We start from the raw sequence: 25993 nt of genomic DNA, 5'->3' as shown, positions 1-25993 counted from the left end.
AGCATAAAGTTTTCACACATGTACACAGTGTATAACCACTACCATAGTCAATATAGAACACTCCCGTCACCCCAAAAAGTTCCCTTGTGTCCCTTTCTCTAGCAACCACTGAACAAATAATTTTCCCTCTCCAGAAAGTCACATAAATGGAGTCATACAGTATGTAGCATTTTGAGTCAGTTTTATTTCTCTTGGCATAATGTTTTTGAGATTTATCCATGTTGTTGCATGTATCTTTAGTTCCTTTTTATTGCTGACAACCATTTCGTTGAGTAAGTATCCCACAGTTTGTTTAGCCATTCACTAGTTGATAGACATTTGGGTCATTTGCAGTTGTGAATTACTATGAATAAAGCTACCATAAATACTTACATACAGATCTGAGGCTACTTGTTTTGGTCTTGGGTAAATATGTGGGAATGGGATTGCTGAGTTGTGTGGAGTGTGTTAATTTTATAAAAACTGCTGGTGTGTTTTCTAAAATGGATATGCCGTTTTTTTATCCTTAATAGCTGTGAATGAGAAGTACTGTTGTTTTTCATCTTTGTCAGCAGTTGGTATTGTTAGTCTTCTAAATTTAACTTTTAATTAAAATGTCATTTTGGTTTTAATTTGCATTTCTCTGATAACTAGTAACGTTGAACGTATTTTCAGGTACTCATATACCATCTTTATATCTTGTTCAGTGAAGTGTCTTGAAGTTTTTGCCAATTTTTAAATTGAGTAGTCTTTTTTTTTGGTGCAAATAGGGTGGTTTTGTTAAAGCACGGGGACAGGACCCATGGGCAGAAAGAACTGCAGAGTTTTCTTCTTGAGCTTTTAGAGTTCTTTATGTGTTCTGGATTCAGGTGCTTTCTCAGACATGTTTTACAAATATTTTTTCCCAGTCTATGGCTTGTCTTCTTTTTCTTGGCATTATCTTCAGAAGAGTAGAGATTTTTAATCTTCAGCATTTTTGTATCTTTATCTTCTTAGTTATAAAATCAACTCACGTTTATTATAATAAGTTAAAGAATATTAAAATATATTTTTCCTTTCGGATCTACCTTTTTGGTATTTAAACACTAATACTCTAGTGAAAGAGAAAATTTTAATGTTATGTGCAAAGGTAAAATTTCTGCTACAAGAAACATATTTTGAAAGTTTTCTTTGTATCCTAGAAGTAAAATTTCTCTTCATGTTTAAGGGGGTAATTAGAAAAAGAAAAAGAAAAAAGAATAACCTGTTAAAATACTCCAGTTCAATCTGTTTTGCTTTTCTTTTATTTTAGTGTCATCCAGGATAAATTCTGTGGGATTATAAACATCTCAGTGGAGGGCCTACATGATGTCATGACAGAAGATCCTGAAACAGGAACTTATAAAGAGTAGGTGGATCATTTAATTAATTGCACTTGATCTGGGGTGGAGTGTGTGTGTGTGGGGGGGTAATTAATTATGTCCTGCATGATTTTTGTTCACTACTACCATATAAACACAGTGTGGTGACTGTTTACATTTTGTCTTTTATAAAGAAAATTTTGTATTTGTTTTGCCTCTAATTAGTTTGATCTTGAGATCACCTTTAATTTATTAAAGTGAAATGACAAATTGGACTTCTTTAGTTTAATAATAATTTTATGATTTGACATTAGGTTTTTATGTTAGCATGTAAATGCCTTTTTTAAGATGTTTTGAATATATTCTTTTTTTCAATTAACAAAGTTCCCCTGCCCATTAGGCAAGTTATGGGGAAAAGAGGATTGGTAAACATCCTGTATTTGTATTTGCCTGATAGAAGCATCCCTGGCACCTTTACATATTAGAGTCACTTGGTACTTGACCAGTTTTAAAAGAGAACGGTTAAAATGACATTTTTTGTGAGAATAGTTAAAATCATGTCATACTTCTAGAACTATTAATTTGAAATTTCATTTCATTGCATCCTTTTATAGGTAGTAGAATTGCTGTACCTTTTCTCTTATTATTGTTAATAAAGGTCATGTGTTAAATTACGATAAGCAAGACTTAATGAGATTTGAGGCCGCTTGACTTTACATCAATAGTATACTGAGCCTGTTTTCTTTGTTCTTTAAAAAGAATCTGTAGAATGGGGCGCCTGGGTGGCTCAGTCGTTAAGCATTTGCCTTCGGCTCAGGTCATGATCCCGGGGTCCTGGGATCGAGCCCCGCATCGGGCTCCCTGCTCCGCGGGAAGCCTGCTTCTCCCTCTCCCACTCCCCCTGCTTGTGTTCCCTCTCTCGCCGTGTCTCGCTCTGTCAAATAAATAAATAAAATCTTAAAAAAAAAAAAAGAATCTGTAGGAAATGGGAAAGATTGCCATTTGAATCCTATTTTGTTGAAAACATGGAAAGCAAATTTATATTGTTGCATCTTATTAAACATATGTAGACATGTTGTGTCCGGCATATAAGTTTGCCTTCAAGAATATAGGAGTTCAGATGAGGTAGAAACTTCACACTTCTGGGATACCTGGGTGGCTCAGTTGGTTAAGCGTCTGCCTTTGGCTCAGGTCATGATCCCAGGATCCTGGGATCGAGTCCTGCTTTGGGCTCCTTGCTCAGCGGGAAGCCTGCTTCTCCCTCTCCCACTCCCCCTGCTTGTGTGTGTTCTCTCTCTCTCTCTCTCTCTGACAAATAAAATCTTAAAAAAAAACAAAACAAGAAACTTCACACTTCTCTGATTACAACCAAAATAAGAAACCATGCGTGCGTGTAGGCAGTTTTTTCCAGGTTTTTATAAAGTTAACATAGGGTTTATGGCATGTGACTATAAATACTGTGTATTTATGCATAATATGTGACAAAGTTTACAACTGTTTGTGAAATATTTAGGATATAATCAAATGTTCCTCATCCTCTTTAGAGTATATAATTTAGGGGAAGGATATGTCTAATAGCATAATGAAAACACTAGTAATGAGTAAAGGCAATTACGTATGTTTTGAACAAAGCACACAAAACAGTAGAATTTTAACTTGTGCTCCAATAGAGGAAAAAAGAGGCACTGTGTGTTAGAGTCTTCAGGAAGGGATAGGACTTAGGATATAGGAAATGGACATAAATATAGCATGGTCTAAGAGGAAGGGATGAGAGTCAGGAAGTTGTTAGAAATAAAGTTTAGAAATAGTGTAGTTTCATTATTTTCAAGATTAGGATACAGAGGCTCGGAAAAGTGCAGTGACACAGCAGATGAGTAGAGAGTCAAGACTAGAACCATGGTGTTTTGACTCGTGATGCCAAGCTCAGCCAGGGAGAAAGTTTTGGTTTGGAAGAGGAAAATGTTGGGCATAAGGAAAGCAGACTGACTAGGAGACCATTATTGGGATCCATACTACAAAGGCCTAGACTTGGTGCCTGGGTAGCTGGGATGTAAAACCACTGTTTTCTTCCCCAGAATTGTTTGGTCACTGCTTTTTACCCTGGGGTGGTATTTGGCATATGGAAACACAGTGGAGAAACTATTTTCCTAACTTTTCTAGGTTTTCTACGAGAGGTTAGACTGGATCTGTGATAATCTTCCTACTCCGTAATTCTTTGAACTGCATGGAGTTCTTTTTTTTTTTTTTTGTAAACTATGTGGAGTTCTAAAAATTATAGTCCATCAGACTGTAAGGTATAAATAGACTTTCAGAAAAGGGCACTCGAGAAACATAAAATATTTACTTATGTAGCTAACTTATCCTCCAGCTTCCCCTTCCTGTTTATTGGAACAGTTTATTCAAAGAAAGTTAATATTTTTAGTTCTATTGAATTCCTATTGTATTCCCAGTATAGAATAAATTAGAGCAAAGGAAGAAAACCCTGGTTTTTTTTTTTTTTACCTCTATAAGTAGTATATTAGGGTTTTCCATATAGACAGAGCCAATAGAAGTTTTTTTTTATATGTATGTGTATAAAGGGAGAGAGCATGCCAGAGAGAGAGAGATACTTATATTTATGTTATATATTTATAATAACATAAATGTAAATAGATTTATTTATAAAAAGTTGACTCATGCAGTTATGGAGGCTGAGAAGTCCTAAGATCTCCAGTTGGCAAACCAGAGTATAGTTTTAGTCCAAGTCCAAAGTCCAAAGGCCTAAAAGTAGGAGAGCCAGTGGTGTTAAGTTTTAGTCTGAGTCACAGAGCCAGAGAAGACTAATGTTCCAACTAAAAGGCAGAGAGTGAATTCTCTTTTAATTAGACCTTTTGTTCTATTCAGGCCTTCAGCTGATTGAGACTCACGCACATCGGGGAGGGCAATCGGTGGTACTCACTGTACAAATTCACATGTCAATCTCCTCTAGAAACACCCAGAATAATATTAACCAGTTATCTGGGCATTCTGTGGTCCAGTCCGGGTGTTACATTTAACCACAGTAATGAGGCCTGGTTGACAGCTCATCTCTTTATTCAGACTTGTTTATGCCATACATTGTGCTGTATGAGGAAGCAGCTGAGGCTCTGTCCTGAAGGAGTTCACTACCTAGAAGGGGAAATGGGGACCAGTGGAGCAATGCCAGCTACAGAAGAAGGAGGGTTTTGGGGAAACTGCAAATAACTTATGAGAGTATGTAGTGGATTAGAGCCAACTAGTAAAGTAGCTTGAAAAGGAATTTGGACTAGCTTGTATAGTCAGTGGAGGTTCATGTGGCAGTTTTAAAGTGTGGAAGTAGAAGAACAGGTTTATATGTCAGGAGAGTCACTTGAGTGCATTTGTGGAGGACGACAGGGAGGGGTGGAAAGGCTCACACTGAGTGGTCTTAGACCGTTGAAACCACCTGGGATGCTTGTTAAAAATGCATATTTCCCTTCCCCAGTCCAGACCCATTATATCAGAATCTTTGGGGCTATGGCAGTAGAACCTGCCTTGTAAACAGGAACCCTAGATGATTCACATGTCCTTTAAAAATTGAGAATGTACTGCCTGGGAAATGGAGAAGCCCTTCAGGTAGCTGTTCTACTAGTGCTGATAGGAGTTTGAGATAGATTGTGGAGGAAGGATTGGCAGGAAATGATGACAGGTGGGTGTGGCTAGAGAGTTACAAGTGTTTATAGTTTGGGGGACATGACATACATAAATTTTTAAGATACTGGTGCTTACACCTAACAACCTATGTCTATTTTTATGCTTTAATATGTCTTCATAACTGTATTCTCATAGGCTTTTAAAAATTAAATGTAACATTTTATGTGGGGAAAAATGGAGGTGGGTTTTTATCTTAAGATGAACCTTTTTTTTTTTTTGTAGTAGAAAAGTTTCTCTTCCAAGATAAATGGGTAGTTAACAGTTGACTGTTACTGATATTGATACTGGTATTTCTTAAGAATGGTATGTAAAATGAATCCATTTAGAAGAAAGAAGAGTTCTATTTTCAGAGTTTAAGAATCTGGATTTTTTTTTTCTTTTTTTAAATTGAAGTATAATTGACATGTAATATTATATTAGTTTTAGGTGTACAACATAATGATTCAGTATTTGTGTTTATTGTGAAATGGTCAACACAGTAAGTCTAGTTAACATCCATCACCGTACATAGTTAATAAATTTTTTTTTCTTGTAATGAGGATTTTTAAGGTTAATTCTCTAAGCACCTTTCAAATATGCAATAGAGTGTTATTAACTATAGTTACGGTGCTATATATTATATCTCCATGACTTGTTTTATACCTGGAAGTTTGCATCATTGACCCCTTTTACCCATTTTGTCCACCCCCCACCACTCTCCCAACTCTGGCAACCACTGTTCTGTTCTCTCTCTGAATTTTGTCTTTAGTTTGATGTAGAGTTCCACATGTGTATTTTTACTTTTGTTGCCTTTGCTTTGGCGTCAGATCAAAAAAATCATCACCCAAAGACTGATGTCAGGAGCTTACCACTTAAGTTTTCTTCTAGGGGTTTGATGGTTTCAGGTCTTACATTCAAGTCTTTAATCCATTTGGAGTTAATTTTTGTGTAAGGTGTAAGATAGTGGTCCAGTTTCATTCTTCTGCATTGATTTCTTTATATGTTTGTATTTTGGTTAGTACAGTTAATTCATTAAGCCAGGAAAATAGATTAGTGAGGCTTGAGATTTGCCTTCTACTTGTCTTCGGTTAGAGTGGTTTTCCTTTCTTCCCTGCAGTAATATTTTGTTTTTAGGCAAATTGGGAAGTGAAATTGACAAACCCCTTGCCAAAGTTTGGGAAGTACAAAGAAAGGATTCAGCCAGCAGTTTCATGTATAAGCGGCTAGAATTTCTTAAACGTAGTCCTGTAGAAAGCAGTCATGGTTAGCGGAGTAAGATTGCCATGGTGCCTGTCACTAGGAGCTGCTGTCACTAGGGCTGGGGTCAGCTTTCATTGAAGCTGACGGGGACATGGACGCACATAGAGGCATGGGAAAGGAGGGTGCTGGACACATTTGGGGTACTTCTGGAAGGAGGATGGTTACACAACCAACCAAAGTGTCCATTGCAGAGACAGTTGAATAATGCTGTCAGTTCTAGTTTTATTGTGACATTCCGAAGTGAGTTTGTTTAGATTAAATGAAAGGTTTTATTGCATGTACCTTTTAGATTAGAAATAATTTAAAGGGTTTCATGTTGCATGCTAACACTATTGGTTGTGTTTCATTGGTTAGAGTTTCTTGTTGGGAAAGATTCTAATTTTTAAGTGGCTAGAGTGCCTGGATCTATTTAGTGAGTGGGTGTAGCATGTGAGAGGGTCTGGCTGCCTAGGTTCACATATTAGTTGTCACTAGTTTAGACTATTTTATTATTATTCTTATTACATTCATTGCATATATATTTTAGCTTATTAGAAATCTATTAATTCCCACCATGCCTTTTATGTAAAACATGATTCCCTATCTTTAATGTTTGTCAAAAAAATAAGATTTGACTTTTAATTGGAAACCTACCTGCAGGAGAGAATTTCATCTTTAGGTTTTTCAAATTCATTTTTTTTCTCTCAATTTACACCTTCCAGAGACCCAAATGAATGCAGTTTGCAGAATTGCAGAGGAAAAATATTCTGCCCTCTCAATAATTTTGGTCTCTGGAAAAAAATTACATGTGTAAATGTATATTTATATGCAGAATATACTCCATTATATATGTGATAAACATTTAATTTAGGGAGAGGAGAAAGAGAGTTTTTACAATTCAAATAAGTTAACAGATTTAGGAATGTGGTGAAGGAATTTCATGCAACATAAAGCATACTTTCCTGGAGATCCAAATTCACTGCAGTTAGAATTCAAATCTGCAGCAGGCATAAAATAGCGAGTATGAAGGAACTCCTTATTATTCAGTTCTAAAATATAAAGTGGGATTTAGATTGTTTTCTAGACATTTCATTTTACTAAATAACGTTTTTAGTAATATTATTACTAAATAATAATATAATTTCTCACTTAGTGCCAGAGTCCCTTGGCCAACTAGTTCTGCTGTATCGTATTATATCATGGTGGATGAAAGCATTGCAGTGTCAAGAGGTTAAGACCATGCAGTGGGTTAGGAATTAAGCTCTTGCTGTTTCTGATTGAATGCACCAGTATGCACTGACTGGGTCAGAAGTAGTTGTTTCGAAAAGTTGATTTTTTTAATGCTGGAGAATAGGGGGAAAGGGATGCTCATATCCCCTGCAGGAGTGAGCCTGATCAAGTTTCTGGTGTCAGCACTTGTCTTTAACCTTGAATTAAAAGTTATTTACACAGCTGAGTCAGGAGTTATGTTTCCTCTGTACTTGCTACAAAACATAAGAGAAACCAAGCTTTCTTTGCCACAGTTTATTGGTTAGGAACCTTTGACTCTGATAAATTACTGAATTCTGCTGTTCTAAATTAGGAAGCAGTGAGGTTTATTCCATCAACTGGATTCACTAGACAATATTTATTTCTTCTCTCCCTGGAAGAGAGAAACTATTGACTAAATAGGAAACTATATTTCTGTTATCTCTGTTAATGGTGAAGAGCAGTGGTGCAGATAATCAAAATAAAATGATTTATAACTGTCCTACAGGTACATGTGCTCTCAGGGACAAGTTCCTCATAGCATAGTAATGTCATTTGGAGCACAGAGTAGATTATTGCATAATTAATGTTGTTTTAATGAGGTTATTATTTAAATTATTGCTATTGTTATGAAACGTATAATAATCTACAGACATATGAAGATTGGTGGTAAAAGAAGGGTTAATCTTAAGTGTCTGTAAATATCATTTTTTTAGAAAAATGTAAACGGTACACCTTGCTTTGTCAAGTGATATATGGCTTAAAAATCACGTATACATAAATTCCTTGTAACTTGCTGCCTTCAATTCTCAAGTAATATGTTCTAAAATATTTTGGTATGGCCCTTTTTCTAAAAAGTGAGGTACATCTTTGTAATTAAATCTTAAAATTATAAATCTAATTTATCTAGCTATTCCTCACATTTTGGTACATAGAAGCATTAACATTCTCAGTGATTTACAGGCTTTGTTTCAGCACGTTACAGATGTTTTTTATTTACTTAAAAACTTTTTTTTTTTTTTGTAGCTGTATGTTAATGTCTCATCTTGAAGAACCAAAAGTTACAGAGGATGAAGAACCACCCACAGAACAGGATAAGAGAAAAAAGATGGTAAGTTAAAAAGTAGCTTTTAAAATTTGGGAGAACCATTTACAGTTCATCCATGTATCCATCTCTCTATCCATCCCTGTTGTAGAATTAATGTAAGCTGAGCTTTGAAGTTTGGAGTGTACTCCTAAGACAGATAAATTATGTTCCTAGTAATCCTAGTACAGGAAGTAGAGTTAAAATCTTAATCTGAAATAGCTTTTCTTGTCTTAGCAGAGCAAAGGGTTTAGTCTTTCACTTACAGAAAACATATGACCCTCAAAACTCATTTAAGTTGTAATGCTTACTCTTTAGTTTTGAGATTTACTGAAATTGCTTCATTCCCTGTTACTTCATGAATTTTCACAACGAATTTTTTCTGAGCTAATCATAGGCCTTTACAAAAATTCCTTTAACTGCTAAATAGGAACAAAAAATCAGAAACCTCTAAAATATCCCGCCTTTAAAATTATTTATAATCTTGAACTTTTAAGTATTTACTTTGACACATGAATATAAAATAGCCACATAAGTCACCTTTTTCCCATTTCCTCAAGGAATCCATTCTGGTCTCCTGGCCTCATCATTACTAATTGCTTTGTGCCTTCTTTCCTCATTTGCACTTGAGAACAACAGTAATATCCCTCAAAAGTAAATAAATCAGTATATAAGCTGGTCATGGGATATGCTGAACACCTAGTAATTACTGGTGATCCTTATTTCAGTCTGCTCACGACATTCTCTCCTTGAATTACGCCACATGAACCCACAGGGGGCTTCAGTTGTCCTCAGGGTGGAGCTGATACTGTGCTGCTCAGACAGCCTTCTTTTATTTTTTTTTTAATTTTTTAAATTAAAAATTTTTTTTTAACTTTTTTTTTTTAATGTTCAGTTAGCCAACATATAGTACATCATTAGTTTTTGATGTAGTGTTCAATGATTCATTAGTTGCGTATAACAGCCTTCTTTTAAACTGTGTTAGAGTTGAATCCATTTTACTTGGCATTTTCGCTGGAGTGATGATAGCCTTTCAGTATAGCCTAACAGTTTGTCTTCTCCTTCCTCATCTCCACTTTTTAAGGCATTTAATATATAATTGGTGTTAGGGAAAATATAACATCTTCCTTCGTAAGATTCTAAACTTGTAAGTGAGTAATAGGTATTCTGCTTCTATTCATTCCTCAGCTTTTGTATGCACTTTATTCACGTCATTTAGTTAGCTAGATTGACCCTTAGCAAATTCATCTACTCAAATTTATTTTTCATCCTATAGAGAATCCTCAGTAACATCATATAATACTAATTTTAATCCTAACTGGATTTTGAAGGTAAGTGAAATATTACCTTAAGGAACAGTGTAAGAGCATAGTTTCAGAAATAACAAAGTTTCTTGTTTCAGTTTTGTGATTTTAAGTATTGTTCGAGAGCTGGTTATTTTATCATTATTGTTCTAATCATAGGCAGTATTATTTTACAGAACAACCGTTATTTTTTCCAGGGGTTGATTTTTTTTTTTTTTTAAGATTTTATTTATTTATTTGACAGAGACAGCAAGAGAGGGAACACAAGTAGGGGGAGTGGGAGAGGGAGAAGCTCGGCTTCCCATCGAGCAGGGGCTCAATCCCAGGACTCTGGGATCACAACCTGAGCCGAAGGCAGACGCTTAATGACTGAGCCACCCAAGCGCCCCCTCCAGGGGTTGAAATTTGAAATTAGTCGTCACAGTGGCTTTTTGATATAGATTTATATTGTCATCTCTACTAAGATTTCCAGTGCCTTAGACTTAGAGCATTAGTCTAATGCCGATGATACCTCAGCATTTATGGTTAATGCTGGGATTATTTATCTTAGCCTTGAATAGGTCTAATTATGAATACCATGATAATTTTTCTGTAACTTTTCAGTAACAATATTAGTTTCACTGTATCTTCAGGGTTACCAGTATAAATAATGTATTTTTTTTTTCAGTAATTATATCATCATTCTTATACTGTATGTCTTTAACATTAGAAATTTTTTGAGAACTATCTAGGTTTGTCCTGGTTGTAATTTCAAAGGGAAAAAATGTTTGCTGGTAGATGATTATTAACTATTATTTAAAAGAAGAACCAATCTAGTGTCAAAGGTTTTTCATTTTAAAGTGAAAATGTTTACTTACAAGGAAGAAAAAGTATAACTGCTTGGTTCCGCAATTACATAATTAAAAGTTTGATTTACTTACTGCCGTTGTTGTCTTCAAGTTGTCCCTAAAATGTGGTGTCTGCATTTCAGTAGCTGCTTTACAGAGGATAGCAGCAGTGATTGTAATTCAGAAAAGTGGATGATTAACATTACATCGAATGTGCCAGGTGATGTTGCATGTACTTATGAGCATTCTCATAGTTTGTTTTAAATAAGGATGACATTTCCATTCAGGAAAGCTTTTCACCTGTCCAGACTTCTGATCTTGCCCTTTTTCATCCAGCTCCTGTCTAAACTACCTGTTTGGGGGGAACTAATGGAAGGTCCAGTGCAGCTCAGGCATTTCATTTCATTCCTAAGGTCTCTCACTATCCAGTATGCTCCAGGAGTAGAACGATAATTTTGTGACATCTTCCATAAAGAATTAAGCTAATACATTAACATTTTAAGTTGCTTGTAATTTCTGTCTTGTGATGTGTGACTTACGAGGCATTTATAAGTTGTACTTTTCCAAATTTAAGCTTTTGAGCATATTAATGCTTTCTGGCAACTTGATGGTACTGGTTAAGAAAGCATTATTAATGAAACATTTGATATAGTTAGTAAAGCTGTGTTAATGAGGTATTTCTGATCATACTTTCATGTTAAATATTTCTCAGTTTAAGCCCCAGAAATATTTTGGTGATCTGCTTCTGTACATCATAATCTAATTTCATATATACTTACTAGATGCTTTAGTTGATAAGCTTGAACATTATTAAAACTACACTAACTTTGGGGCACCTGGGTGACTCACTCTTTTAAGCATTAGACTTGGTTTTTGGCTCAGGTTGTGATTTGGGGGTCATGGGATCAAGCCCCGTGTTGGGCTCCGCATTCGACATGGAGTCTGCTTGAGATTCTTTCTCCCTCTCCCTCTGTTCCCCCTTTCCCACTTGTGTGCGCATGCTCTCTCTAAAATAAATAAATAAATCTTTAAAAACAAAACAAAGCTACACTAACTTCTCATTTTCCTGTGCTGGTAGAGCATTAGCAAAAATAATGGTCTATCCAAACATCATCATTTTACATTACTTTGAAGTAATAGTAATACCTTATCTATATAATATTATCCTTTTTTTAAAGAATTTTTTTTAGAGTGTCATCTTACTTACCCCTGTAACAGTTTTATGGTCAGATATTGATGAAGAAACCAAGTCACAGAGAAGTTGCCTCTTACTCAAGAGTTATAGATTCTGGGAAAGACTGAAATTAGAACTGAGCTTTCTTGACTCCTAGCCTGATGCATTCTTTATGATTTTAATTTCTAAAATTTCTGTAGCTTTTCTAAAATGTTTTGAGAAATCCACATACCATTTTGCTGAAACTGCACAATGTATGGGAACTACACGTTTGAGGGTAAAATATACCAGCTTAAAACACAGCTCAGCTACCACAAGTCACGGGAATTGGAATTAGATCTGTAGATTAAGTATAGTTTGTCATGTTCTCATGATAAGCATGGCTAGGAAAGAGGTAGTTTATTAATTTGTACATTTGCTTTACTTTTGCAGTTAAATGTAGTTTGCAGTTAGTTTGCAGTTATTGAATAAACTATAAACAAGAGCTAGAGAAATGACCTTGAGGAATACCTGTTGAGAGAGATCAATTTCAGGGAGAACATGAATAATAATTCACAAAGATGCTAATTATTTTTTGAGTAACATTGAGTATATACTATATTTAAGTATTATTTTAAGTTTTTTGTGTACTTATTGAATGCTCACTGCATGATACAGTATTCTTGAAATTGAGGATATGGCAGTGAATGGAGCTTACAGTCTGAAGAAATGATTTATGTATAATAACAATGTTAAATTTATGAAGATTTAGATTAAGTAATAAACATCACAGTAGTTTTCTAAATTCAAAGCATGTTCATGAAACTTGGCAGTTTTGTATATAGTGTTGCTAGAAATATATTTTTACTGTGTTTTAATAAATCAGTTAAAGAATGTAGCCTTCACTTCACTGACAATAACTGTTTTCTATCTCTCTCTCTCCTTTTTTTTTTAGCTTTATAGATCTTTGCAAGCCTTCTATTTGATTAGTTTTTCAAGAGAAATATCATTTTGGGAACTGTTTTAACAGTTTTCAAGATCATTTGTACTTGGAATGATTTTGATTTTCATCTTTTATGTACACGTAGAGGAATATATCTTAATGTATTTTAGCAGAAAAATTTAGAGCTATCTTATATCTAGCTCAAGAATATGAACTATTATTTTTCCATTATCTCAAGAGGTAGATTAGAATTGAAAACATTTATGCGATATTACAAACCAATGAAAATATCATTTTAACATGTTGTACTTTACTTTTAAGCTGCTGTTTGCTGAGTGAGCTCTGCAGGTGAATTTCTACTGGTTTGTAATCAGGTCTTAAGCTTTTGATAGGCTCAAATATTTATATGACTAGCAAGACTTTTAAATTTTAACTTGTACCATATATAGGTCAAACAGAATCTACAGCCTAACTGAGCTAAATTTTGGGTGGAACCAAGTATTTGTAGGTTGAATGACATGAGCAAACCTGGCATCACAGTCTTCTGCTTTGGCTGTAGCACATCTAAGCAGATTAATTGTCTTTTAGGTTGGGTTGCGTTTTATTTGATAAATATATGACCAGATCCTAAGTCTCAACAATAGATCCTGAGCATGGCTTGCATATTGCCTTCTAGTGAGTGTTGTCTCTTGTGCACCTGTTGCCCAAATACAGAACTGGATCAGAGAGGGACAAGACCAGGGCAGTGTGGGAATGCAATTGTCTGAAAATCAGAGCCTATAGGTAGCTAACAGTTTTTTCCCCTTTTTGAGAGTAGGTAGACGGCATTAGCCTTCACCTCTGCCTCCCTCCCGTTTCCTTCTCCCCAGCTCCTATTGTCATCAACTCTTCCTGAGAACTTTTATTTGCCTAACCATTAAGTTCATCAGCTTTCCTTAGACTTTTACGTAGTAGAACTTAGAGTACATTGTCAGAGGGAAAGTTAACTTGTTATCACTTGAAAATACTCTGGGGGCGCCTGGGTGGCTCAGTCGGTTAAGTGGCTGCCTTCGGCTCAGGTCATGATCCCAGGGTCCTGGGATCGAGCCCCGCATCGGGCTCCCTGCTTGGCGGGAAGTCTGCTTCTCCCTCTCCCACTTCCCCTGCTTGTGTTCCTGCTCTCGCTGTCTCTCTCTCTCTGTCAAATAAATAAATAAAATCTTAAAAAAAAAAAAAAAAAGAAAATACTCTGTAATGTTGCTTTATAAATGTTCAGTCAAAATGTAATGTTAGCAGGGCACCTTTTGATAGTGGTGGGTTGGGAAGTTGTAAACTCTCCCAGCATGATTTTGATCACTGAGAACCAGTTGGGTGATTGTTTCACCTGCCCTCATTTGCCTCTAGAAAAACTCAACAGAGCTAATAGAATTGTATTTGGCTGTCACTAATAAGGTACTGTGTTTTTCTTAGTTAACTAACACCAATCTTGAAATTCATGCACAAAAGGCATTTTTATTTTTCAGATAATATTATGAGATTAATCCATCATCTTATTGGTAGTTTCTGAACTGCCTTTTGAGAATCCTTGCCCTATTGCATTCAGTAATCAAGGTAAATATCTTAATTGTTGAAAATACTCTTTCTTATTCAGCTTGCATGCATTGTCATACTAGTTACGACTTTAGAGAGCTTTCTTGTTGCTTTTTCTCACTGTACCCAGTTCCTTTACATTTTTCCCCTCTACTTTCTTGCTACATCGTGAGTTCATCCTAATTTAGAACTGATCCTCATCTGCAGTCCTGAATTCTGACCTCTGTCACAACCTCTTCTCCTTCCTTACTAACCATTCCATGTGTCCTGGAAATTCTGTTTTGTACCTTTATCTGGAGTCCTATAATTATTTTTTTCATAGTCTTTATACAAACATATTTTCACAAACTTTGCCATCCTTTAACCTAGATTTTCTTGTTTTTCTGCTGCTCTTATCTTTGGCTAAGACATAGCTTTTGCCACCCCATGTTAGATCTACTAAATTTGTGGACCTGGAAATCAGGTTTACATATTTCTCAGAAAAGCTTCACATGTTATTTTGGTGTCCAACTAGAGTTGTAGAGCCACTACAATAGGAATTAAGCTCCCTGATAGTCTTTTATAGACTTCTCCACCATGACTCCACCCATCCTTTTGAGCCCTGTCCTCCTTTTCCCCGCTCCGTTTCCTAAACCAGATGACTTGTCTCCATACATATTATACGTTTTCTTGCCTCTGTCACAGCACTCTCAGATGAGTCCTTACATGAAGAGTAGCCCCTTCATCCTCCTTCTCTTCACTCAGCCTACTTATTTACTGTTTTCCTCACATGCACCCTCTCCACTCACTGATCACCCTTCCCACCCATGCCTAGTTACAGAAATAATCCTTGCCTCTCCTGGACTTACGTAGCATCTTCTCTATACATCTCAACTGCCCATACCACCTTTATGTAACCTAGCAACTCATATCTGTGATCTCCTTGAAATTAGGAACCATGTCTCACTTATCTTTGTATATGTATGTGTGTATATCTTTGTATATTTCAGTAAAGCTTTGTTGAATAAACATTTCTTGTATTACATATTAATATTTCTTTAACTATGGCATTCTCCTTAATTTGTAATAGTTAAGGCGCCTTAAGAAAATCAGTTAGCAAATAGTATATACAAGCAAACAACTGAACTTTTTTTTTCTGTTTTACCTTTCAGTTGAAAAGATTCAATCTAAAATATACCCCTGTTTTCTTTGGGTCCTTGGATACCTATATTTACATTGATGAGTATAGTGTCATTGGATCTATTTCCCTCTGCCTTAAAATTACAGAGTTCTCTCCTCTTTTCATTCTCAAAACAAATTCAAATCCATACTACCTCTTTCCTTATCTTGAAGCTTACTAGCACCAGTGGGAAAGTAGTAATAGCACTACACAGACACAGTTTTCCTAATTGACTTTGTAGCTAATTAATCCTGGCAGGAACTGTGTATACTGTGTCTTGTGGTCCATCATATTGGTGGTCTTTATATAAAATAAAAGTAACACTCCAGAAAACTATTAACCATTAACCTGATTATTCAGTGAAGTTGCTCATGTGGATTTTAGTCTTCAAGCTTTTTATTGCTTTGACAATGCACCCTAGAGGACATCTTTCTTGTAAAAATTTATTTTGTAATCTCTAAGCAATATTTTGAGGGAATGGCAGTATTTAGTATTATTTGGTGTAAGTAATTAGTGTTAGTAAGTCTACCAAAAATTATGTGATACATCGAAACGAGAGATTTTAAAGACACTATAATTTATATCATGCTTGTTCTCAGAAAAAAATGTTTCGGTGTATTTGAGTATCAATGCCTAAAAATAAAGTTCTACTAATAACAATGTATAAATAAAGACTTGGGAAAATGTCAAGTGTGCATTTGGGTTTGGGAGCATCCAGGGACCTTAGTTTCAGAACATTAATTCAGAAGCTGGAGGAGGAAGTAAATTTTAGGATCATTATTGTATTTATTTAGGCAGAAATTCATTACCTAACATTCAGCCTGTGGATTGACTTCTGGGGGAGTTTTAGAAACACCAGTGAGGTTGTATGCAGATTTGGGTGAGAATGTACATTTTGGAAAAGAAGGAGTTATATATACCTTTTATAAGATTTCTTTAGGGACTAATAAAAGATTAACTAAAAAAAGAATCTCTTGACTCTTCTAATACTTTCTCCTTTAGGATTTAGATGTAGATCTTTTGATTTTTTTCACACACAGGTGTGTACTGTCTCCCCATCCTGACTAATTTTCCTCCACTTGGCTTAACTTGGCCCAGAGGCTTTATCTGTCTTGAGTAGTGAGCAACCACTGAAGCACTTTGTACCAAACTGTTTTTAAGTCTAGCCAGTTGTTATACATACTGTTTCCATGCTGCCAGCCAAATGAAATGTAGGCTGCCGAGAGAAATAGTAAAATTGGGCCCCGGGGCCCAGGGAGACCATGAGCTCATGCCCAAAGGTAAGAGAACCTTGGGGTTATTCTTGTTGCCTTCCCCGCCCCCAGTTCACTTGAGAATTATTCATGAATATCATTCATGGTTTCCATAGCAAGAGTATGTGTTTTTAACAAACCAGTGTTTCCAAAGATTCCTTTCCAGTTTTCTCTCAGGGCCCTAAAAGTAAGAGGCTGACTCTTAGGTCAATTCACATTTTACCTAGTTTCTTGAACCATTAAACCAAAGTACCCATTCAGCAAGCACTCATTGAGTTATGTGTCAGGAACGATGCTGTTGTGAACTGAATGTGTGGGGGAATGACAGAGAGCTAGAGATGAGGTGTGAAGGGGAGATTAAGGAGAGAAGCCTTTCCCCACATCATGGATGCTTTAGACAAGAGATGTAATTTCCTTTGCTTTTTGAGATTGTAAATTTGTTAAATTGGAGTTGTTTCTTGCAAAGAGGGAGATAATAGGCTTTGAAATTATCCTTCAAATAGTAAAATAAGTGATAAATAAGACAAAATACATGGAACGTTATTTTTTAAGATACTAGAAATCAGAATATGAAAAATAATGATCTCTGAGAAACAGAAAACAAACCCAATGAGTCCTCCCATTGTCAGAGTTTACTGCCTGGAGAGACTTTCCAGGGAGTGGCACAGGGAGCCCAGTGGTCTCTTTGATTTGAGGAGATGGAGCTGGAAGTCTGAGGATGCCACAGAGGCTCAGGTTACCAGAGACTAGGAAGCAGCCCCCTTAGAACTTGCCAGATCTCTGGAGGGTCCCTTGTGAGTCTTCAGCTGAGTACTGATCAGCACACACAAGTGTGGAAGTTACCCATGGCCAGGGAAAGAATCTCCAGGAGGGATCGTAGGGAAGCAATACTCTGAGCTGACAGACCCAGGAATAGATCCTGTTGTCAGAGTGGAAACCTCAGAAATGATAGGGTATTAGGTAGAGGATTCAGAAGTCTATGTCAGTGGTGGTACAAAATTATCCTCATATTAGGTATTGCTCTGATCCTGCCAAACAAAGGTAAAAGCAAAATCTGAAAAGATCAAACTGTTTCTAAGCAATGTAACCATGTCCTAGAACAAAACTCAAGACTATTGAGTCATACAAAAATTTCCAGTATCTAACAGGGCAAAATTTATAATGCCTGGCATCCATTAAAAACCTACAGGCATTACAAAGAAGCTGGAAAATATCCATAGTTGGGGGGAGGGCTATCAATCAATTTTAACTACCCAAGAATAGATACATATGCTGGGAATGGTAGAAAAGAGCATTAAAACAGTTTTTATAACTGTGTTCCCTCTGTTAAGAAGCTAGAGGAAAGATTGAGCATGTTAAATAGAGATGTTGAAGATACTTTAACAAGACTGAAATGAACCTGTAGGAATTAAAATCTATAATATCTGGTGGGGTTAATGTAGATTAAGTATTGGGGAACAAAAGATTAGTGAATTTTGAAGACCTAGAAGTAGAAACTCTCCAAAGTGAAACAAAAAAAGACAGGTGGAGGGGTAAGCCATGTAGGACATCTTCAAGCAGCCTAATGTACAAGTACTTCAAGTCCCCACAGGACAAAAATGGAGAACAAAAGAAATATTTGAAGAAATAATGGCCATATTTTTTCCAAATTTAATGTCAACTATGAGCTCACAGGTCTAAGAAGCTCAGAGAACCCCAAGCACAAGAATCAAGACTATCCCAAGCCACATCATAATCAACTTGCCACTTAAATCCACTGTTGAAGAGAACATCTTCAAAGTAGTCAGGGGGGAAAAAATGAATGCATTACATCGAGAGGAAAAGATGTAAGAATGATAACAAACTTGTCATCAGAAACAATGCAGGCAGTCTAACAGAGCAGCATCTTGTATACTGAAAGAAAAAAAAAACCTGTTTTTTTAAATTGTTTCATTACTGAATTAATGTTTTAGAATAAATTTTTACTCTCGAAAATAATTTTTTTTTTTTAATTTACTCCCTACTTAATTTGTAAAGTTGACAAATTTTATTTTGGTGATAACGGAAAATAGCATTCTGTTTTCTGGGTTTTTTTACTCAACAACAGTGCAGAATGTTTACAGAGTATTTGCATAATCCATAACAGTATTGTAGATGACCACAGAAAACCTATTATATTGTCAAATTTATCTGATAATAGTACTGGGTATGTTTCATGCTACTTCTTGAATGAAGCCACAGAATAGTAGGCATGAGTGCTTTATAATCATCAGGGTAGAAGTATGCACATTTGTTACTTTATCGCTTGCCATCTGATTCTTTTTTCCCTTTAAAATTGCTGAGATGATTTCTTTCTTTTTTTTTTTAAGATTTGTTTATTTGGGTGGGGGGAGAGCACATGAGCCAGGGGAAGGGCAGAGGGCAAGGGAGAGAGAGAATCTCAAGCAGACTCCATGCTGAGTGCGACATCTGATATGGGCTCGATCCTGGGACCCTGAGTTTATGATGTGAGCCGAAATCCCGAATTGGCTGCTTAACTAACAGGCACCCCTCATTTTTTTTCTTTAGCCTTTGATACATAGTGATCTTTAAAGTCTGTAGATAGATAAGAGGGAAAAGCCAGCCTACTCAAGAACTTGTCTGCTAAGAAAATCAAGTAGATCCAAATTGTTCATTTTGACTGTTTTTTGTTGGTATCTCATGAAGCCATTACCAAGAGGTAAAATTTGTCTTTGTTCCTCTGCCTCATATAAATCTTTAAAACTTAATTCTTAAACTTAAATATCAAATAACAGTTTGCAAAATTATGATTACAAATTATTGCTTCTCATTTTGCAAAGAAAGCAGTTGTACTATTAAAAATGCACACGTTTTTATCCATGTGACTTATTTGCTGTCGCTTGTATGTGGTCTAGTTAGCTGAAGACGTAATTTATTAAAATTGTGTGCAAATTCTCACACTTCTCCATTCTCTTAAAAACAGTTCTGTTTACTCTTAGTCAAGTGCCAAATAATCCTGCCTGCTGCAGTTACGCACCTGCTACTCTTGACCTCAACACAATGGCAAGAGTAACATCTTTTGTCTTTTGTATTTATTCAACATACATTTTTGTATGCTTACCATGTGCAAAGCATTGATCATTATAATTAGTATTTCCTTCACTAGTGATTATGTATACCCATAGGACCTATCTTCTGATATATGCCCATCAGGAATGTATACATATTCTTTAAAAACATTTAATAACATTAGGTTATTACAAAGCCAGTTTCCTGAGAGGATTTACTTGTTTTTATGTATGCTTTGCTCCCAGTCTACATTCCCTAAGTTCAACCACCTGACTGTTAATACTGTTGTTAATGATCCTTATCTTCATTTCCAGGTGATACTGAAATGTGAAAAGGAGTGTCCTAAGACACATAACTTTACCTTAGGCTGGCTGTATAAATAAACAGTAAATATTTCAAAGTTGCAGATTGAACATAGCTTTCCTTATAAGTGAGACCCTCAAAATCAATGTTAAACTTACCCAAATCTTAGAAATACATTGTTTTAATGGGTAATTCAGCTCTTACAAACTGCAGACTTTGCGAGTGACATTAAAACAGTCCAAGAGGATGGGAAACAATGAATTGAAATATTCCAACTGAGATGTAATAAAGATACAAATTGATAACCAAGCATCCTCCTGAGAAAGCAGTTCCTCCTGTGATCAAGCTAAAATGTTAATCAAAAAATAGTTTTGAGATCCAGAGGTTAAGATCTTTCACAGTAGGCCACATAATTGTAATCAAAAGATACTAGAAAAGAAAATTCTATTGAAAATGCCCTTGAAACTAAATAAAGTGATGGTTCCTGAGTTTCTGTTTTTAGTTGAGACTTGAGATTAATTGCTTGGTGACCTCAGTATTGTTCTTGAGTTTTAGAAAGCAGGCAACCTCACTAATTCTTGAATTGAATTTATTTACCTGAATTGTTACTAAGAACCTTAATCAGGAAGAGTTAAGTAACTTTGCCACTGTTCATTTGGAAACTTTGGCACTGGGCTGTTGACTTACTGTTAAATAAAGTCTTTGTCTTTATATGTGAAGAATATGGCTTCATTTGGGAGAATGTATTTTCAGTAACTTAAGTAACATTCCAGTGAACATCAGACTGTTTCTTTCTTTTATTCTTCCTTTTCCCTTCTGCTTCTTTCATAAGGAGCCTATCTTTTGAGGGAGGCGAAATTAAGGAGCCTTTTCAAAGAATTGTTCTTTGTAGCAAGTTCCTATTTTGAAGACTTTTTTTAAATTATAAAAGTAACCTATATTCTTTTAAAACCCACAAAATTACTTATGATAGGAAATACCTTTTCTTCCCCAAGGTAGCCTTTAGTAACATGATATTTCTTTCCAAAGATTTCATTTACATTGTATAAAACCTGTAGTTCATAAATAAGAAATACTATACATTGTATTATGCTGATTGATTATATTTAAATATAGTAGATATATGAGCATACTTCCATGTGCATATATTTAGATTTGCATCATTTCTTTTAATAGCTGCATTTGATGACATTCCATTGAATGGATCTCCATCGCGTGCATATCTTGAGCAGCACTTTGTATAGTTCACAAACAATGGGGGGTTCTTTCAAGAGTGTTATTATTGTAGGGCACCTGGGTGGCTCAGTTGGTTAAGCGACTGCCTTCAGCTCAAGTCATGATCCTGGGGTCCTGGGATCGAGGCCCGCATCGGGCTCCCTGCTCAGCCGGAAGCCTGCTTCTCCCTCTCCCACTCCCCCTACTTGTGTTCCCCCTCATGCTGTCTCTCTCTCTCTCTCTCTCTGTCAGTTAAATAAATAAAATCTTAAAAAAAAAAGAGTGTTATTATTGTATAACTGATACTATGAATCAGTATTATGATTTATGATATTATTTACCATACTAAGACATTATTTTTTCTTTTCATCATATGGACTTTTGCACTGGTGGTGCAAAAACAATCTTGGATATCCAAAGGCGGGTATAATTGTTGTTACTTGAGCATCATTAAAGGCAATGGCAGCAAACTCTGTTAGTGGTTGTCATATTTTTTACTACCATATACTCAGCAGGGTTTTTTGGTTGTTTTTTAAAGCCAGTTTCATTTAGGAATGTCCTTGAAGTAGTACAAATTACCAATTTTATTAAATGGCCACTCTGTGTCACAATGGGGATATTCTCTGTGACAGTGGTTGTCTTGAGGAAAAGTACTTTTGCAATAGAGTTGGAAGCTGAATTAACTGTCTTTTTCCTGTAACACCATTTGAACGTGGAAGAATGGCTGACAAACATTCAGATGGGTACTTGACATACATTTTCTCAAAAGCAGGCCTCTCACTTTAAGGAAAACAGCTAACAATTGAAATCTGTGTGTCCACTGGTGGTGGTATGTGAGTTATTCCATACCCTGGAGAGTATGATAGTTACAAAGTAGTAACTTGTTGTTCAATGTACTTTCTCTAATTATGAGCAAGGCTGAGCATTTATATTCCTTTGTTTGATGAATGACTTGTTCTTACTCCCCCCACTCCCCAGTTTTTCTATTAGAAATTTTATTGGTTGTTTTCTTTTGCTTTAAAGTAAGAGTTCTCTAATACATTGTATTTTCCAAGAATGGCCATACACCTCCCATTTCACATGCTGTTCTTACAATGTGACTTTGACACTCTTTTTCATTCAGAGGTTGGGTCTGTATTTCCTTTCCTTGAAGTCGCTCAGTCTTGATGATGTTTTATGACTTCTGAGTCAAATCATAAGATAGAGCTTACACCTTGTTTCCTAGGTATACTTGTTCTTGGAATCCAGGTACCAAGTGTCTACAAGGAGAACGTGGGCCTTATTTTCCCCAACTGAGGTCCCAGACAACATCTAGCATTCACTGTAGACACATGAATGAGTGGAGTCACCCTACAGATGATTCCCCAAGATGGCATCACTCACTTCTAGCCTTCAAGTCTTCTCAGATGAAGCCCACAGATCATGGAGCAGAGACCATCCATCCTTACTCTACTCCACAGAATTCATTAATATTAAAAAGTAGTTGTTATTTTATGCCACCTAGTTAGGAATAGGTCGTTAGGCAGTAACCAGAAATCTGAACAATCTCTTGATAGATGCAGAAATGAGCCCTTATTTTCTCATCCGTGTTTCATTCAGTTTGTTTTATGATTTTTGTTTTTTAAACCAGGAACAAAATTAAATTGATCAGCTTTTCATTGTAAAGCAAAGTGCACACTTTGTGGAACCATGGGTCATGTCCCAGTGGGTAAATCATGGAGGGATTTTTATTAGATTTTGAGTGCTAGAGTTAGTCACAGAATGGTTTTGTCAGGGATTGATTGATCAGTATTTGTAAACCATCAGAATCTGTAAAAAGACAGTCACTGGTCTTGATTTTAACACAAGTCCTTCCAGCAGTCCCACTGGACCAGTTCCTCAGTTGTCTTATCTTGGAACACATGGACCTAAGCGAGCTGTGTTGAAAGAGTGTGGGTTTAGATTGCTTGTCTTGCATATCGTAGTTGAGGTTAGTTTTTCTGTTTTGAGTCCTAGTACAGTCTTGCAAGTTGTTGTCTGCTTCATTTCACAGATATGCTCTTACAGCTCTCAGGGGGTCTCCTCACCTGCACCCCCATTTCATCAGACTCCTTTTCTGAAAGATAAACTGTTAGCTTCTGGGACGCTATCAGTCCAGATCTGCACTGCTCTGGAGAGGTTTCTGAGTTTTCTGAGCTGGTGGTTTTCCTCTCTTTCATCATCCGTGGTTTGCTTACTTTTGACTGTTTTCTCACTTTGGTTTCATCTGGCTTTATGGTGTGCACAGAATGGCTGCCCTGCGCTCAAGAACAGAATTTCTCTTTTTTTTTTTTTTTAAAGATTTTATTTATTTATTTGACAGAGAGATAGTGAGAGCAGGAGCACAAGCAGGGGGAGTGGGAGAAGGAGAAGCAGACTTCCCTCCGAGCAGGGAGCCCAATGCGGGGCTCGATCCCAGGACCCTGGGACCATGACCTGAGCCGAAGGCAGACGCTTAACGACTGAGCCACCCAGATGCCCCAATTTCTCTTGTTTTTACAGCACTATTTCATTTAAACCTTTAATCCAAGTGGAATTTTTTTTTGCTGAAGGAGTGAAGTAGTGTGTTGGCTTTTATCAGATACAGCACCGCCAGCTTTGCCACGGATGTATTTCAGAACTCCACATTAGAGTCCATTATTGACCTGCCTATTTTAATCACCGTAGCCTAACAGTATATTTTAATACTCATTGATGATGTTGGTGATGTTATTTTACTTGCAAATTTACCATTATATAATTTTTTAAGATAAACTGAACACTAAAGAATTGTTTAAAAATCTCAATTGAAAATGGGAGTAATGCTGGGCACCTCGGTGGCTCAGTCGATTTAGCATCTGGCTTCGGCTCAGGTCATGATCCCAGAGTCCTGGGATAGAGCCCTTTGTCGGCTGGGCTCTCTGCTCAGCAGGGAGTCTGCTTGTCCCTCTCCCTCTGCTTGCTGCTCCCCCTGCTTGTGCTGGCTCGCTCTCTCTCTCTCTCAAATAAATAAAATCTTGAAAAAAATAAATAAATAAAATGGGAGTAATGCTAATTGGAAAACACCAAAAATAGTATTGTTTGAAAGTCAGAGGTGTAAGATTTTGGCTGTTTTAATGGTAAGAATTGCAGGTTTATTTTCCTTCTAGGGTATTTTGTAGATCAATCTAATAATACTCCATTTGGTTCTTTCAAACAGTGCATTGAAAGTAATTGCTTCTTTAGGGTCTCAGCCTGAGATAAAGACATAGCTTATATCAAAAGCTAAGGTGTACTACCATGATTCAGGGTCAGAAGAAGAAATATAAGAAAGAACATGTCCCTTTACATTAATTTAAAACCACCTAAAATAGTTTTATTCTTCTGTATATAGTGATATGTTCAAAAATAAAACATTACTTCTGCTGAAAGGGGATTTATTAAACTAAGGCATTTACTTATTAAATGGTTTGGATGTCATTATATCCTAGCCACTTTAATTCATTTTTATATGAACCCAAGCAAGGTGAAATGATCTGTGACAGACTTTAATAGTGCTTTTCACAGTTTTATACTTATCTTATATCTCATGTGTGATAATGTATGTGAATATCATATTAATAAATCATCTGATTTTTTGGGAACTGTGCCCTTGAAATAAAGCACTTTAAAATAAAACAGGTACAAAAGGGGAAAGGTTTTGTTACAGAAACTATCCCAAGTGTTATGACTTTCTTTCAACGTAAACCTGAATTAATTTCTTCCCCTCCACTTTTTTTCTGAGCTGCAAGAAGCTACAGTGAAGGAACTAAAGAGTTTCTTTCTTAACCCATTATGGTGTAGATGACTTTATGTCCTTGTGTGAGTTAAGTGGAGTTACATTGACTTCTAATGCAAACAATAGGTCCATGTTTAATAGGGGTTCTCAGCTGACTGTTACTTTGTTCCCCCAGCCCCAGGGCACTTAGAGCATTGTCTAAAGATATTTTTTATTGTCACAAGGCTGAGAAGTACTATTGTAATTTAGTGGGTAGGAGCCAAGGATGTTGCTAAACATCCTACAATACTCAGAGTAAGTAATAATTTATTTCATTTCAATGAATATTGGGTAGTGGGAGGAATGTCACTTCAGAAACATTTATTTAGTTGTCTGCTGTGTGCCAAATAACAGCCGGGTTGTATAGGGCCTGGTGCACCATGATAAATGTGGTAGGAAGAATAATCCCTTTCATCCCCCAGAGAAGTCCATGTCCTAATCCCTGGATCCCCTGAATATGTTATGTCCCCTATGGATATGTTTGGTTACATTGCGAAGTGGAATTAAGGTTGCTCATCAGGTGATGGAGTGTAAGGGGGGATTATCTAGGTGAGCCAGATGCGATCGTGAGAGTGCTTAAAAGTGGAAGAGAGAGGGGGCGCCTGGGTGGCTCGGTCGGTTGGGCGTCTGCCTTTGGCTCAGGTCGTGATCCTGGGGTCCTGGGATCGAGCCCCGCATCGGGCTCCCTGCTCCGCAGGAAGCCTGCTTCTCCCTCTCCCACTGTCCCTGCTTGTGTTCCCTCCCTTGCTGTCTCTCTGTCAGATAAGTAAATAAGGTCTTTAAGAAAAAAAAAAAAGTCGAAGAGAGAGGTGGCAGAGAGGGTCAAAATGATGCAGTGTCAGAAAGACTCAATGTGCTGTTGCTTTG

General features: G+C 36.4%; 1 protein-coding gene across 2 annotated transcripts in view; it reads left to right on the top strand.

Annotated features, from left to right (window-relative positions):
* IPO11 (importin 11) overlaps nt 1–25993 on the top strand; it is a 209479-nt gene that overhangs the window by 167851 nt on the left and 15635 nt on the right. For both annotated transcript variants that reach the window (XM_032404353.1, XM_032404355.1), the window contains 2 exons: nt 1271–1366; nt 8502–8586. In XM_032404353.1, coding sequence (XP_032260244.1) covers nt 1271–1366; nt 8502–8586 — 181 coding nt within the window. The remainder of the gene's footprint in view (nt 1–1270; nt 1367–8501; nt 8587–25993) is intronic.

This window comes from Phoca vitulina, unplaced genomic scaffold (genome assembly GCF_004348235.1).
Source record: "Phoca vitulina isolate PV1807 unplaced genomic scaffold, GSC_HSeal_1.0 scaffold6, whole genome shotgun sequence".
NCBI lineage: Eukaryota > Metazoa > Chordata > Mammalia > Carnivora > Phocidae > Phoca > Phoca vitulina.
Note: the sequence above shows the minus strand (reverse complement) of the source record. Positions and strands in the feature narration are given on the sequence as shown.